Source organism: Harpegnathos saltator, unplaced genomic scaffold, assembly GCF_003227715.2.
Source record: "Harpegnathos saltator strain DR-91 unplaced genomic scaffold, Hsal_v8.6 scaffold126, whole genome shotgun sequence".
In the NCBI taxonomy this organism is placed as follows: Eukaryota; Metazoa; Arthropoda; class Insecta; order Hymenoptera; family Formicidae; genus Harpegnathos; species Harpegnathos saltator.
Window position 1 is genome coordinate 479,003 of NW_020229902.1, and position 16,682 is coordinate 495,684.

At 58.1% G+C, this 16,682-nt stretch overlaps 1 protein-coding gene across 1 annotated transcript in view; it reads left to right on the forward strand.

Moving 5' to 3' along the window:
- The window catches only part of LOC105187541 (ell-associated factor Eaf), an 84,040-nt gene that overhangs the window by 62,304 nt on the left and 5,054 nt on the right, over positions 1 to 16,682 (forward strand). Inside the window, exons 3-5 of the mRNA XM_025306573.1 lie at positions 10,834 to 10,985; positions 11,030 to 11,197; positions 11,295 to 11,348. Of these exons, the coding sequence (XP_025162358.1) occupies positions 10,834 to 10,985; positions 11,030 to 11,197; positions 11,295 to 11,348 (374 nt within the window). The remainder of the gene's footprint in view (positions 1 to 10,833; positions 10,986 to 11,029; positions 11,198 to 11,294; positions 11,349 to 16,682) is intronic.

The following is a 16,682-nucleotide window of genomic DNA, read 5'->3' on the forward strand; positions in this document are numbered from 1 at the left end:
TCAGTCGTTCTAAACGTCTGGTCTTCTGGGTGTATCACAAAGTTCCGTGAGAACTCAGTCTCGTGAGGAACCGTGCGCCCGCGTCCCGGCGGCGAATTCTTTCCTCGTTAGTGGAGTCGACTCGGAGCTATCGATCCATTTCTCACGAATGATGGAAAGCGAAGCTCCGTGTTGCGTGACCAATGGAGTCCCCTTTTTTTTTTTCTCCCGGCGCATTTGTTTGCTCTTCATAATAACGGCGACACGCGCACACGAACGCTTTGGTGACTCTGAATCGCGGGTAAATTTTTTTTTTATCACCGTTCGGAGGGACCAAAACGAGACGCGAAGGGAAGTTGGTCGGTAGGTGCGAGAGAGGAAGGACGCTTGAAAAGTGTTGCAGCGTAATAACAATTTACAACATGGGCTCTACTTAGCGCGTGTCACTCCCGTTGTTGTTGTTGTCTCCGCGCGGCAATCTCTTTCACTGCCGTCCCTCTCTTTTTGCTTACTTCCCCCTCCCCCTCTCCCTTTGTTTCGTGAATACGTTTTTCAAATACTTGGCTCCTATCCGTAATTTATAACCGTTGATTCTCCAGGGAGCAGCGCGGGGACGTGTCGTAAATTCCCAGAGACGACCAACTTCTCGCACGTAGAACGAATCCTCCGTTACAATAGTTTCGCTCGCATTTTCTAAACACTGCCCTCCCGAGCTTTTGTTCCCCTCCACAGATTGAGTCGTGCTTTACGACAACCATGTAGGCGATTCGACGCGGTGTCGGAGCATCGTGCTATTAGATTCGATGCGACATCCGCACCAAAACTCCGGCAGATCCCATGCAACACTTTTCCCGTTTATCCTGCAGGAACTGCGCCGTCTGCTATGTGTTGCACGAACGCATGTTTTCGCACGCAAACGAACCGTGCATTCTTCTGCATCCGAATCATTTCCCGACATCGTCGGCTGACGTTTGCGGATGTTGCGATTGTTCCGAGAAGTCGCAGGTATGCTCGCAGGCGAACTCATTGGCGAGCAGCTTCGCACTCGATGCGTCAATGTTCTGCTCTTTCTCTCTCTCTCTCTTCTCTCTCTCATTCCTACTCTCTCTCTCTCTCTTCTCTCTCTCTCTCTCTCTTTCCCTCCTCTTCTCTTCTCTCTCTCTCTCTCTTCCCTCCCTCTCCCTCCCTCCCTCTGTCAGTGCGGGCGATTAAAGCACCGATGTCCGCCGGAAAATTGCCAACGGCGGCTTGAACAGAGAGAGAGAGACGAAGCAATTAAATTCCGCTTATCTGATAAGCCAAGTAAGAACGGTCGACAATAATCAACGAGTGGCAAAGTTTTATATGAAATCGCAAAGAGAGTGCTAGAGAGAAAAGGGATTCTCTTGCTTTGTCCTTTTCTCTCTCTCTCTCTCTCTCTCTCTCTCTCTCTCTCTTCTTCTTCTCTCTCTCTCTCTCTCTCTCATTGCATCGCCATTGTTTTATTTTCCACGTTGGCAATTCCGCAGACCGACGTCGACGGTCGACTGTTTCACAGCAAAAAATCTACGAAAGACAACAGAGAATGTTGCTGCGGCTGGCAGATTCGGTCGTTGCCAGGTCTGATTGATCCTTGTTTGTTGCTCCAGCGACGACCACATGACGCAACCATACACACGGCATAAGCTTAACGCTTGAGAAAAGCACGCATGCAGCATTTGTGTTGTCGCCAGCCGAGGCCCGGCTACGCCGACTGCACTCCAATGGAACAATTTCCGACGTTGTCCTCCGCTTTTGTTCTGTGCTCTCTAATTTCCCGCCGTCGCCGATAATAACTGCGGCGCGAATCCTCGGAGCCTGGACCTTTTCCGAAGGAGCCACGCACAGTCGTGGTCCGTGAAATTCGGTCCGAGCTGCAACATGTGCACCAGATGTACAGCGATGAGGTTAAGAAAAACGCAGCGAGCGAGAGAGAGAGAGAGAGAGAGAATAGGCGAGCGCACTCATTTCTGGCAACGGACACACAGCACACACGTGCGTCTTCGGCGAAGAATGGAAGGAATGGAATGGAATGGAAACTCGAGAGGCCCGCACGAGATTCCCGTGCACTCGCGTTTTTCCTTCTTGTTTCCTTTCCTCTCTCGCTAATCGCTCGTACATAATAACGTAATCACGCGCTCGCGCGGTACTCGTCGCAGCGGTGTGCACGCTGTTTGCTGTCGACGCGTCGCGCGTGCGGCATAGACGACCACCACCGACGCACCGGCGCGGCGCGGCGCGGCGGCGGCGGCGGCGGCGGCGGCGGCGGCGGCGGCATGGTCTCTCGCCGGTATATCTATGTGGGTAAATGTGTAAGGACGTGCGAACTGGCCTGCAAAACGGCGATCCGCGTTTCGTGGATGAAGCGTTCCGCACCTCTCCCACGGCCCCCTCACACTCTCTCTCTCTCTCTCTCTCTCTCAGTCTCTCTCTCTCTCTCTCTCTCTCTCTGTCTCTGTCTCTCGGTCGTTCTTTCTCGCAGCGGATTCTCTCGTCGGACTCTTTCTCAACAAAGAGACGGCAATTTGGCGAAATCTTTCTCGCAAGAGCCCAGACACAACGCGATCGACCTGGGAAATGGGTCACGGGGGCCGGGGGGGGAGGGGGGCCGTAAGCTTTTTTCGGAAAACGCTCGTCTGGCGATTTCTTATCTACTCGGATGAGATCGTATCGTCCGAGTGTGTGTGTGTGTGGTGTGTGTGTGTGTGTGTGTGTGTTGTGTGTGTGTGTGTAACTCGAGGGCGTATTTCTCAGCCTAATTTCGCGGATTCCCGTGTATTCCCTCATTATCGTCGTCTGATTCGACCGAGAGATATCGCTTCTATTTCAGACATCTGGGCGACGCACGAGCAGAGTGCGGGACGACGACGAGTACATTTCGCACAAGTCGCGCGATCAGTCGCGCGCGCCGCTCGCCGGAACAGCCGACTGTTGGGACGACGCGAGAAAAAGAAGCTTGTCACGTTGTTATTTATAACTCTTTCTCTCGGCTACTCGCGATATCGTGAAACGCACGCGCGGCGCGCCGCGCGCGCGGATTTTCGTTAGAGCGGACAAAGCGGCCCTTGTGACGCGTAACAAAATATGCATTACGGTAATGCGCTGTGTACAGCACAATCGGTTAGATTTTACTTTTAGTTTCGAAAATGGGATTGCGAGGTGGGGTGGGGCCTTGGCACACTTCACACACCGAGACACACTGTTTGCCGCGGGAGAGCGAGCGAGCGAGCGAGCGAGCGAGCAGGAGCGAGAGAGTGAGAACGAGAACGAGAACGAGAATGGGAGAGAGGGAGAAAGAGAGACACACAGAGAGAGACCGAGACAGCGGGAGAGAGCGAGAGAGGGGGAGAGAGAGAGGGAGAGAGAGAGAGAGAGAGAGATGCACGGCAATACGCTCATATTCCTCGCAACGAATATTACAAGCTATGATTCCGAAGCTGCACAGCCGAGAGTATATCGATCACAACGCGCGCGCTCGGTGTTCGTCGAAACGAGCGCTTTTATCGTAATTGTTCTCCCCGTTCCTTCTTTCGCGCTAATAACGCGCACAACCTTGTAATCGGTTCAACCGCGCGTCCCGCCTTGTCACAATCCTCTCTCTCTCTCTCTCTCTCTCGCGTATCATCTTTATTTTACGAGCTCGGAAAATAAAAGTCGAGTCGGGGATCGATCCGCCAAGAGTACGGCAGGTCGCACGGAGGAGAGCGTGGTCGTCGGGGGCGAGAGTCTCGAATTTTCCGCACAGTCCCCGCGAGTGGCCGACTCGAGCGTGCAAAACTCCTGCGGAACCGCCGCCGACGACGAGCGATCGACAACGACGACGACGACGACGCGACGTGTGGCGCGTCTCCGGCCCGCTCGCCCCGCGGAGCGTTTAAAGGATCACCGCGATGCTAATTGACCCAGAAATAGCGTAATACCGATAATGGCCGCATAATTTCAGCGTATACGGGTAAAGGACTACCGCGCTCTCCACACACACACACACACACAACACACAGCCTTGTCTCTCCTCTCCTCTCTCGCGGCTGTCGTCGTATCGTCCCGGGCGTCCACCGTCGTGGGACGAGTTTGCGTTTTCGAGTCGCGGAATAAACTTCGTCGTCTCGCTCCACGGACAGAATGAGACTCTCTGTAGAAGAGCAGCAGCGAAGGGAGAGAGAGAAGAGAGAAACGCATACGGAGCGCTTCAACGTCGTCGTCATCATTCTTGTGTGCCGTCTTCCTTACGAAGCCACGCGCGCGCGCGCGCGCGCGGCCGGCCATATTTTCGATGGCGATTCGTGATGGCCGGCGCGCGAGACCACCATCATCATCTTCGCGCGCCCGTCCGTCTTCAAATATTTTCCGTTGCGCGCGCGCTAATAATTGGCCGCGATAACGACTCGGTCGATCGAATGATCGTTCGCAAGTCGCTGTGTGAGCAGCCTCCTCTCCACGTGCGAGTTGACCGTGTCGACTGCGCGCTAAACGACATTATCATTAATTGGAGCGTGCAATTGGACCGTGTTACGTAACGTAACACCGATAATGCCGAGCGCGCGACATTTTTATCTTTTTCGCAAAGCGACCAAATCCACTTTGGAATCCACACTCGGGACTCTCTCTCTCTCTCTCTCTCTCTCTCTCTCTCTCTCTCTCTCTTTCTCTTCCTTGCCTCTTCCCTGCCTCTACTCCCTTCATCCTCTTTCTCTCTTATTAACTCCGACTCTGTAAAACGTATTCCGCGTTGCACGCTCTTGCGTCTCGCAATCGCCCGAAAACACGGCGACGCTCGAAAGTAAGTGCGCAGCGATTCTCGTTGGGATTTTCATCGCCGGTTCCTAGATATCTCGTCGGGACGTGTGTGTGTTCTCTCTCTCTCTCTCTCTCTCCTCTCTCCTCCTCTCTTCTCTCTCTCTCTCTCTCTCTCTCTCTCTCTCTCTCTCTCTCTCTCTCTCTCTCTCTCTCTCTCTCTCTCTCTCTCTCTCGTGTCGCGATAAAATATTAGCCGTGTGCCCGTCGACGTCCGAGCGACGACGAGACGAACGCACAAACGCACGCACGCGCGTACGCGGCTGCCAAATGCGGCGGCGCGCCCGTCGACTTTACACTTTAAAAGTTTCTGGGTCGAGGCTTTCACCTTTCTTTCATTCGTTCCTTCTTCCGTTCTTTCCGAGCGTTCCGTGCGCCACGCCGTGCCGCGCCGCGCCGCGCCGCGCCATCGCGTCCCTTTTCGCTTTCGTTTGACCCTTTTTTCAGCCGCGTTTCGCATCAAACAGGCGCAAGACAATTCTTATTCCACCTGTGCGTCCCCTGTGCGTCTCTCTCCTCTCCTGCGGTACACGCACTCGTCTCTTCCGCCGTAGACGCTATCCGGTAGAAATAATGCGCGCGCGCGTGTATTCACTTCCGATCCGCGGCGCGCGGCACGGCGGCCCGAACAAAAGAGCGCGGCGCGCGGCGTTTAGGAGCGCACAATGAGAAGCGGAAGTTGGATCGATCGGGGATTTTTTCAGCAGCGAGATTCGTCGAGTCGCCTCTCGCTCGAGCCGCTCTCTCGCGGCTTTTTTTTGCATTTTTTCCTCGGAATTTGCCCGTTCGTCGCCCTTTCGAGACACGCGCGCGCGTGTGAGCGCTCCGGTTCTTAATAATTATTAATTGCTAAATTGACCTCGGTCGCACGTCGACGTTGTCCGCCTTCTGACACGCATTCTGATTTTCAAACCCAGTCCCAGTTATCATCTGCGCGCGCTGAGTCTTCGCTGAGCTTCGCTGCGCGCGCGCTTTCTCGCCACCAAAATTATTTAATTCTCAAATAAATCAAATCACCGCGTTCGCGATGACGCGAAATTCAGCGTCTTCCTTGGTTCCTTTTGCAAAAGGAGTCTGTGCGTCTGAAAATTTTCAGAGAGACAACCTCTCCCCGCCGTCGGATTCTCCGCCGATCGAGTTGTGTTCGTAATAAGGTTTCTCAACGCGGGCATTTGAAAGGTGCGTTACGAATTTCCGGCTGTGTGTTGCCGCAGGCAGAGGGACCTTCCCTCTCCCCTCTCCCCTCGCCACGTCGTTGAGTCCGTTTGTTCGACAACCGCGTCCGCTCGGAGAATCTCTCTTTGCGCGTGCGGCTGTGCGGCTGTGAAAATTCCGGCTGCCGCGGAGGGGGCGAACGCGCGCGCGTAACGCTCGAGCTCGCAAGGTGCACCCGATGCGATGACAACGCGATGGTGACATACGCTTGCGATACTCGCTGCTGCGCCGCGGTGTACTCATCGACGCACGTGGCGCGCGCGTACGCGTGCGCTCGTCCGCCGTTCTCGCGCGCGCATGTGTGCGTGCCGCGGCGCGCGTTGCGTTACGGCAGGAATGCTCAGTCCATTGTACGGGAAAGAGTGTGAGAGTACCGACTGAATAGAACGGTCTCGCGCGGGGGCGGAGGTGGCAAAAGAGGTGTGTGCGAGGGAGCGAGAAAGTGAGAGTGAGCAATCTCTCAGTCTCTCTCTCTCTTCTCAGTCTCTCTCTCTCTCTCTCTCTCTCTCTCTCTCTCGAGATGGAGAAAGACGAGAGAGGAACGGCGTCCGTTCGAAGGAGAAGAAGAAGAGACGTCGCGCGCGGCTTTCGCGAGGAGTAAAGTACGCGCGCGAGACGCGAGTAGAAAAGGCGCTGGCAACGAGCGAGCTGGCGGCGGGGGGGGGAGGGAGAGGTGGGTTAACACAGGCGAAAGAAAGACTTACGCACAGCATGTAGAAAGACGGAGCGCGCGTGGAAGGTAAGGACAGGGTCTGCGAGCGAGACGGCGATATACGTGACGGTAGAGAGCAGGGCGGGGGCAGCGGAGAGAGGAGGAAGTGGAGGAGGAAAAGGAGGATGGAAACGGAGGGCGGAGGGCGGAGAGGGAACGAAACAGGCGGGCAGAGATAGAGTGAGAGAGAAGGGGGAAGGAGACAGAGACAGAGAGAGAGAGAGAGAGAGAGAGAGAGAGAGAGAGAGAGAGAGAGAGAGAGTGTACACGAGAAGGAGCGAGTTGCGCGGGGCTGCGTATGTTCTCAACGAACTGGGTCAGTAGGTCTCCCCACCGTGCTCTGCGTCGACAATCTACCGGCACATATACACACAGGCGGGCGCTAGTGCACCGTCGGGGTGCCAACGGCGTTACTGTTGACCCAGCCGAGGCTCGTACGTAGCCCGTGTGACGCTTCAAGCAACAGCAGCAGCAGCAGCCGCCGCTGACGACGATATCACCCGCGACGACGCGTCTTTCTCTCCTGTGCACTTTGAAAGCAAGAGTCGCGATCGCGCGCGCGGAGATCACCGCGCTCCTCTTCCCCCCCTCTCTCTCTCTTCTCTCTCTCTTCTTCCTCTCTCCCTCTCTCTCTCTCTTCTCTTCGTTCTCCGCCTTTCGCCCGTGCGCGAGCACGCGCGCCGCCGCCGCCGCCGAGTCCGGCTCTCCGGCAGAAGAAGCGATGAGCCGAAAAAAGAGCCCAAGAGTCCTGGCCGACACGTCGTCGGCCAACGGAGCGATCACTCCGGCAGGACCGGTCGCTTTCTCCGCTCTCGACGTTCTCGCGTGACCGCCGCATATTTCGCCGATCGCCCGACGGCTCCTCCGGCTCCCGACACCGACGAGCGCTCTGCAGGGTTCGCGCGCATCGCTTGAAAAAGAAGCGCGAGAAGTCGCGGGAGGACGAGGACGAGGACGAGGAGGAAAACGAGACAACAACGACGACGGCAACGGCAACGCGGTGTGGTTGAAGCGCTTTGTGTTTTCCAAACGCGGTATACGCAGAGACGTGAATCAACAACGTAACGTAACGCGTAACGACAGGCAACGCTCGCTCGCTCTCGCTCTCACTCTCGCATGCGCGCGCGCGCGCGCGCCGCGACGCGACGCGACGCGCCGAGCCGACAACGACGACGCGCCGCGCCCTCTCTCGTGGTGTATACGCTCGCGGACAATATTTCTCCGGCCGACATAGACCTGGTTCCGTAAGTAGGCCCGCCTCGGTCGCGCAACCTCCTTCTGCCGGCCCCTCCACCGGGATACCTTCGACCGCGGCAATACCGCCGCTCTCGCCTGCCCCCCTCCCCACCGCAACGCGTGCTACTCCCCCTTCCGCGGAGCGGCCTCTCAGACGGGCACCTCCACTCCGCGTCGGGTACCTGGCCGCGCGCGGTGGCATGCGCTGCTGAATCACTTTCACTTATGCCGTGCGCTGTGTTGGTTTATACTCCGCGCGCGCGTCTTGCTCGCTCGCTCGCTACCATCGTCGGTGCCTCTCTCTCTCTCTCTCTCTCTCTTGCTCTCGCTCGCTTGCTCTCTCGCTCTCATCTCTCTTTCTTGTCTCTCGGCTGCAACGTAGCCCGTCGGTAAAGGGACACACGCGCGTTCTCTCCTCTATACCCACCGAAACGCCGAAGGAGCTTGACAGTAGTGCGCGCCTCGGCACCATTCTCCACGCACAGTTTCGCCTAATTATCCGAGCATCATCGTCTCGTCGTCGTCGTCATCGTTGTCATCGTCGTGAACGTCATAGTGACCGTCGCTCACGACGAGAGAGAGCCTTCGGTCTTTCGGCAGTGCGCGCTCGTTAACGTGTGGTAACGTGCGCTCGGCGTCGCGCAGCGTTTGATCGCGCACGACGGGAGTGCGCGGCGGAACGAGGAGGAAGAAGGAGGAGGAGGAGGAGAAGGAGGAGGAGGAGGAGGAGGAGGAAAGGAGGCAAGCGGACAGCGAGGCAGCGTCGTCGTCGTCGTCGTCGTTGTTCTTTCGTCTCGTCACACGTCGTCATCGTCCGCGACATCTCGCGCATCTCACCAAACGACGACGATCCGGCGCGCCGCGCCGCGCCGCACACAGAGCCGGACGTCGGCGCGCGCGCGACGACGTCGTCGTCGTCGTCGTCGTCGTCGTCGTCGTTGACAACGTTGTTACCACGCGCGGCGCCGATACGTCACGTATGCCGTGTCTCGCGAAGGCGGCCTCCTCGGCGGTCTCTACCTACCTACCTACCTACTCCATGTGCCGTCGGTAGGGCAGCGGAGGGGAGGGGGCGGGCCCTTCGGGAAAGCAACGAGCCGAGAAGACAACTAGTCGTACGCAGATAGGCGAGCTGTCAGGTCACGTGCCGGCTCCTTGTCGATCGCGTGCGCGCGCGCGCGCTATCCACTCTCGCTTCGCTCTCTACGCTGTATTGCTCGTGCATTCGCGCGCTCCTCGCCAGCTCGACAGTCGTCGGCCGGTGCTACTTTATCTGGATTGCAGTGCGGGAAAGAGACGTGGTTGTGTGTGTATACACACACGCCACACCCTCTCGCGATAGTACACTCGTCTCACGTTCGTCTGTGTTCTTCTTACGCTCCGCGCGCGCGTCTCCCTCCGCAAGTCGCGCGCGCTTTGAGCGGTGTGACGCGCCGCGCCGCGACGCGACGCGACGCGACGAAACGCGTGTTGTGTGTTGACAATCCGTACACCGCGCCGCGGGCTGCGCGCGTCAGTCAGTAAATCTGTCCCGCTACGACCGCCGCTGATCGCTAAGCGCGCGTTTTCCTCCGCGGACGAACGTGTTAACATTCGCGCGATATATACGTCGGCATTGTGCTCGTCGACGACGACGACGACGACGGGCGACGACCACCGACGTTGGATTGCAGTGCGGACGACGGGGAAAGGAGTCTTCTCTCTCTCTCTCTCTCTCTCTCTTCTCTCTTGTCTCTCTGCCTCCTGATCTCTCGTTCTCACATCCTCTCTCTCTCTCTCTCTCTCTGCGCTATCTAGAAGGATACCACCGTTTAGCCCGGTGTGCCTCCGTAAACGCTATCGACGCTTTTGACAGCGCGAGTGCTCACACTTTCGCCCGGACGTCGTCGGCCGCGCGCGCGACCTCCAGCCGACGACACTCTGACGATGCCTCGAACGTAGTCGCGCACGGCGCGTGTTTGTTACTATCCCCGCGGCTGCAACGTGTGCGCGTCCCAAACGTGCACGTTTCGGTGGTGCGCGATGCTTGGTCTCTCGACGAATGTGTGCCGTGTGCCAGAGAGCGTGACTGGTGGTCGATAATCCACCGAGTGGCACCGAGGTGTGTGCGTGCGTGCGTGCGTGCGTGTGGTGCATGTGGTGCATGTGTGTGGTCCCCCTGTTACACACGACTCTGTCTCGCCCGCCCCCCCTTTGACGGATTGTGCCCTTGTCCGTCATCATCATCGTCATCGTCGTCGTCTCATCATCATCATCACCATCATCTATCCGCATCATCGCCGTCGTCGTCGCTTAGAGAGACGTGTTCACTCATCGGAGTCTCGTCCAAGTTGTGATCCATTGAGAAAACGGCAGCGAAACGTCTACCGGCCGCTGGTCGGGCCGCGATCAGGCCGCGTTTCATGGACGCTTGTAGCGGCACGGTAACGCAGTCGACGTGCCGTTGCTGCGTCCTCGCCGATCTCGATCGGCGCTCGCCGCAGCCGTCGCGCGAGCGAAGCGACCACGGGCGACCAGCACGTTCGTCGAAACGAAGCGACGTGCTGAAAATACGGACGAGCGCGCACGAACGCCAGGGCGAAGGAGAACGCGAGTGCCCGCTCTCGTGCGAGTCCCTCGTCCTCGTCGTCGTCGTCGTTCGTCGTCGTCGTCAATAATAACGTCAACGTCAACATCGACGTCAGCATCAACAACAACATCAACAACGTCATCATCATCATCATCATCATCAACATCATCATAATCATCATCGACAACAATATCAGCGGCCGATTCCGGCGACGGCACAGTAAACACAGTCGTTTCATGCATGTGCCGATACGCGAGCACCACGTCCCTTCGTCGTGCGGAACTCGCGCAAGGGTGATATGTTATTGGAGATGGAGCAGCACCCGGCCTTGATGTCCCTGAACATGTCGCCGTTCCACTTGAGCCCGCAAGGGCGCCACAGGCCGCCGCCGGGCAGCAGCCCCGCAGCAACCTCAGCAGCAGCAGCAGCAGCAACAGCCGCACTACGGCTCGTCACCTTACGGCAATTGCGCGCAGAACTCGCCGTCGGCCATGTGCCATTCGCAGCCGCAGCTCCAGTCGCAGCAACAGCAACAACTGTCCGCGCACAATCCGGCACAGTCGCAGGGCGGTATCTCGGGTTCGAGGCCGCCTTCTTCGACTCTACCACTCCCTCGAGGAGCGATGCCCGATGTGCGGGACGACAAATGTCCGGTGTTACAGTACGGCCTGTCAGTGCGATTTGCAAGGGTTTCTTCAAACGCAACAGTTCGCCACCGCCACCGCCACGTAGGCGAAAGAACATTTGAACTGCGCTTAAACTCTTTTGCAGTGCTGGCACGCGACCTTGTTGCCGTTTGAAGAACCTTTGCAAAGACATTCGCAGGTGAGCAGGCCGTACTACACAACGAGACAAATTATTGTCGCACGCAATCAGGGCAATCCGCTACCTACGGGAGTGAGGGTAGAAATTCGAAGAAGGGGCTCGAAAGCCCGACGATACCGCCCTCGACTGATGCGGATTGTGCTCGCGGCGATCGGTTGTTAGCTGTAATAAGCTGCCGACTGAGCTGAGGTGGCATTAGATTAAAAATGGATGGCCGACGCGAGTTCTGCGCGCAATTGCCGTAAGGTGACGAGCCGTTAGTGCGGTGGTTGCTGTGCTGCTGCTGCTGAGGTTGCTGCGGGGGCTGCTGCCCGCGGCGGCCGTGGGGTGCCTTGCGGGCTCAAGTGGAACGGCGACATGTTCCTGGGACATCAGGACCACGGGTGCTGCTCTTCTCCGATGTTATCACCTCTGTGCTGAGTTACTGTCATTCGACGATAAGGGACGTGTGTGTGCTGTCGCGTAATCGGCAACATCGCATGAATATACGACTGCTGTTTACTGTGCCGTCGCCGGGAATACGGCCGCTTGATATGTTGTCGATGATGATGTTTATGATGATGTTCGATGTAGATAGATGTGATGATGACGGTGTGTGTGGGATGGTTGTTTGTTGATCGTCTACCGGCGTCGATTAGTTGACGTTGCGTTTTTTTTTTTTTTATGGACGACGACGACGACGACGACGAGACGACGAGGACGAAGGGTACTCGCACAGAGCGGCGGCACTGCGTTTCCTTCGCCCTGGCGTTCGTGCGGCTCGTCCGTATTTTCAGCACTCGCTTCGTTTCGACGAACGTGATTGGTCGCGCGTGGGTCGCTTCGCTCGCGCGACGGCTGCGGCGGAGCGCCGATCGAGATCGGCGAGGCGAGCAACGCAGCACGGTCGGGACTGCAGTTACCGTGCCGTACAGCGTCCATGAAACGCGGCCTGATCGCGCCCGACCAGCCGGCCGGTAGACGTTTTCGCTGCCGTTTTCTCAATGGATCAACTTGGACGAGACTGTCCGATGAGTGAACACGGTCTCTCTAGCGACGGACGGCGGCGATTGATGCGGATGATGATGGGATGATGATGATGATGATGACGACGACGATGACGATGAGATGACGGACAAGGGCACGAATCCCGTCAATAGGGGGGGGGGCGAGACAGAGTGTATGTAACAGGGCGGGAACCACCAACATAGACAAGGGATGCACCACACGCACGCACGCAGCAGGCACCACAGCCTCGGTGCCCATCGGTGGATTACGACCCACCAGTCACGCTCTTCCTGCACAGGCACCACATTTCGTGAGCAGACCAAGCCATTTCGCGCACCACCGAAGTGCACGTTTGGGACGGCGCACACGTTGCAGCCGCGGGGATATTAAACAACACGCGCCAGTGCGCGACTAACGTTCGAGGCCCAGTCGTTCAGGAGTGTCGTCGGCTGAGTCGCCGCGCGCGGCCGACGCCGTCCGGGCGAAAGTGTGAGCACTCGCCCGCTGTCAAAAGCGTCGATTAGCGTTTACGGCAGGGCCACCGGGCTCTAAAACGGTTGGTATTCCTTCTAGATAGCGCGAGAGAGAAGAGAGAGAGAGCGTGGATGGTGAGGAACGAGAGATCAGGAGGCCAGAGAGACAGAGAGAAAGAGAGAGAGGAGAGGAGAGAGGGAGACTCCTTTTCCCCCGTTCGTCCGCACTGCAATCCAACGTTCGTGGTCGTCGTCGTCGTGTCGTCGTCGTCGTCGACGAGCACAAAATGCACGACGGATATATATCGCGCGGAATGTTTAAACGTTCGTCCGCGGAGGAAACGCGCGCCTTAGCGAATCCAGCGCGGTCGTAGCGGACAGATGTATGACTGACGCGGCAGCCCGCGGGCGCAGGTGTACGGTCTTGTCACACACAAACACGCGTTTCGTGCCGCGTCGCGTCCGCGTCGCGGCGCGGCGCGTACCGCTCAAGCGCGCAGCGACTTGCGGAGGGGAGACGCGCGCGCGGAGCGTAGAAGAACACGACGTAAGGAGACGAGTGTAACTATCGCGAAGGTGTGCGATGTGTGTGTATACACACAACACGTCTCTGTTCCCGCACTGCAATCCATAAGTAAGCACGGGCCGACGACGTGTCTGTCGAGGTGGCGAGGCGCGCGCGAATGCACGAGCAAAACTAGCGTAGAGCGAACGCGAGATGGTGAGCGGCGCGCGCTGCGCACGCGATCGACAAGGAGCCGGCCACAGTGACCTGACAGCTCGCCTATACTGCGTTACGACTAGTTTGGTCTTCTCGGGCTCGTTGCTTTCCGAGGGCCCGCCCCATCCCCTCAGCTGCCCTACCGACGGCAATGGAGTAGTAGGTAGTTTAAGTAGAGACCGCCGAGGAGCCGCCGTTCGCGAGACACGGCATTACGTTGACGTATCGGCGCGCGCGGTGGTAACAACGTTGTCAACGACGGGCACGACGACGACGACGGACGACGACGTTCGTTCGCGCGCGACGCGACGGTCCGGCTCTGTGTGCGGCGCGGCGGCGGCGCGCCGGGATCGTTCGTCGTTTGGTGAGAGTGCGCGAGGATGTCGCGGACGATGACGACGTGTGACGAGGCACGGAAAGACAACGACGGACGCGACGACGGCGCTGCCTCGCTAGTTCGCTTGCCCCTTTTCCCTCTCCTCCTCCTACTCCTTCTCCTCCTCCTCCTTCTTTTTCTTCCTCCTTTCGGTTTCAGCCGCGCACTCCCGTACGGTGGCGCGATCAAACGCTGCCGCGACGCCAAGAGCGCACTTACCACAACGTTAACGAGGCGCGCTGCCGAAAGACGGAAGGCTCTCTCTCGTCGCTGAGCGACGGTCACTCTGACGTTCAACGACGATGACCACGATGACGACGACGACGAAGACGATGATGTCGGATATTAGGCGAAAACTGTGCGTGAGATGGTGCGAGGCGCGCACTCTTGTTCAAGCTCCTTCGGCGGTTTCGGTGAGTTATAGAGGAGAGGAACGCTGCGTTGGTTCCCTTTACCTAGGGCTACGTTGAGACGCAGAGGGACAAGAAGAGAAGAATGAGAGCGAGAGAGCAAGCGAGCGAGAGCAAGAGAGAGAAGAGAGAGAGAGAGGGCACGACGATGGTAGCGAGACGAGCGAGCAAGACGCGCGCGCGGAGTATAAGACCCAACGCAGCGCACGGCTTAAGTGAAATTGATTCAGCATGGCATGCCACCGCGCGCGGCCAGGTACCCGACGCGGATGGAGGTGCCCGTCTGAGAGGCCGCTCCGCGGAAGGGGAGGGAGTAGCACGCGGGTTGCGGTGGGGAGGGGCAGGCGAGAGCGGGCGGTAGTTGCCGCGGTCGAAGGTCATCCGGTGGAGGGGCGGCGAGAAAGGAGGTTGCGCGACCGAGGTGGCGGGATGACACTACTTACGGAAACCAGGTCATGTCGGCCGGGAAGAAATATTTCCGCGAGCGTATTCACACGAGAGAGGAAGCGCGGCGCGTTCGTCGTTTCGGGCCCGGGGCGCGGTCGCGTCGCGTCGCGTCGCGCGCAGCGCGCGCGCCGCGCGCATGCGAGAGTGAGATGCGAGAGCGAAGCGGCGTTGACCTTTCGTTACGCGGTTACGTTACGTTGTTGATTCACGTCTCTGCGTATTACCGCGTTTGGAAACACAAAGCGCTTTCAACCACACCGCGTTGCGTTGCTCGTTCGTCGTTGTTGTCTGCGTTTTTCCTCCTCGTCCTCGTCCTCAGACACTTCCCGCGACTTCTAAGCGGGCTTCTTATTTCAAGGATTGCGGCGCGAACCCATTGCAGAGCGCTCGTCGGATTCGGGAGCCGGAGGGCCGATCGGGCGATTCGGCGAATATGCGGCGGTCTCGGCGAGACGTCGAGAGCGAGAAAGCGACCGGTCCTGCCGGAGTGACGTAAAGACGCATCCGTTGGCCGGACGACGTGTCAGGCCAGGACTCTTGGGTCTTTTTTTCTGTCTTCATCGCTTCTTCTGCCGGCAGAGCCGGACTCGGCGGGCGCGGCGGGCGCGCGTGCTCGCGCACGGGCGAAAGGCGGAGACGAGAGAGAGAGGAAGAGAGAGAGGGAGAGAGAGAGAGAGAGATGAGAGAGAGAGAGAGAGGGGCGGGGCGGAAGAGGAGCGCCCGGTGATCTTCGCGCGGCCTGCGCGATCGGCCGACTCTTGCTTTCAAAGTTGCACAGGCAGAGAAAGACCGTCGTCCGCGGGCTGCCTGTTATCTCGTCAGCGGCGGCTTGTGCTGCCTGCGTTGCTTGAAGCGTTCACACGGGACTACGTACGAGCTCGGTGGGGCAACAGTAAGCCGTTGGCACTCCACGGTGCAACTAGCGCCCGCTGATGTGTATATGTGCCGGTAGTTAGATGTGCGACCGCAGAGCACGGTGGGAGACTACTGACCCAAGTTGTTGAGAAACATGGACGCAGCCGCGCGCAACTCGGCTCCTGCTCGTGTACACCTCTCTCATCTCTCTCTCTCTCTCCTTCTCTCTCTCTCTTCTTCTCTCTCTGTACTCTGTCTCCTTCCCCCCTTCTCTCTCAGCTCTATCTCTGCCCGCCTGTTTACGTTCCCTCTCGCGCCCTTCCGCCCTCCGTCTTTCCATCTCCTCCCCTTTCCTCCTCACTTCCTCCTCTCTCCAGCTGCCCCTCGCCGTGCTCTCTACCAGCACGTCTTATCGCCGTCTCGCTCGCAGACCCTGTCCTTACCTTCCACGCGCGCTCCGTCTTTTACATGCTGTGCGTAAGATCTTTCTTTTCGCTGTGTTAACCCCCTTCTTCCTCCCCCCCCCCGCCGCAGGCTCCGCTCGTTGCCAGCGCCTTTTCTACTCGCATCTCGCGCGGTACTTTTATCCTCGCGAAAAGCCGCGCGCGACGTCTCTTCTTCTTTTTTCCTCTCGAACGGGACGCCGTTCCTCTCTTTCGTTCTCTTTCTCACATCTCGAGCGAGGAGAGAGAGATAGAGAGCGGAGAGAGAGAGGATGAGTAGAGAGAGAGAGAGACTGAGAGATTTGCTCACTCTCAACTTTCTCGCTCCTCGCACACACAGTCGCCTCTCGCTCGAGCCGCTCTCTCGCGGCTTTTTTTTGCATTTTTTCCTCGGAATTGCCCGTTCGTCGCCCTTTCGAGACACGCGCGCGCGTGTGAGCGCTCCGGTTCTTAATAATTATTAATTGCTAAATTGACCTCGGTCGCACGTCGACGTTGTCCGCCTTCTGACACGCATTCTGATTTTCAAACCCAGTCCCAGTTATCATCTGCGCGCGCTGAGTCTTCGCTGAGCTTCGCTGCGCGCGCGCTTTCTCGTACCAAAAATTATTTAATTCTCAAA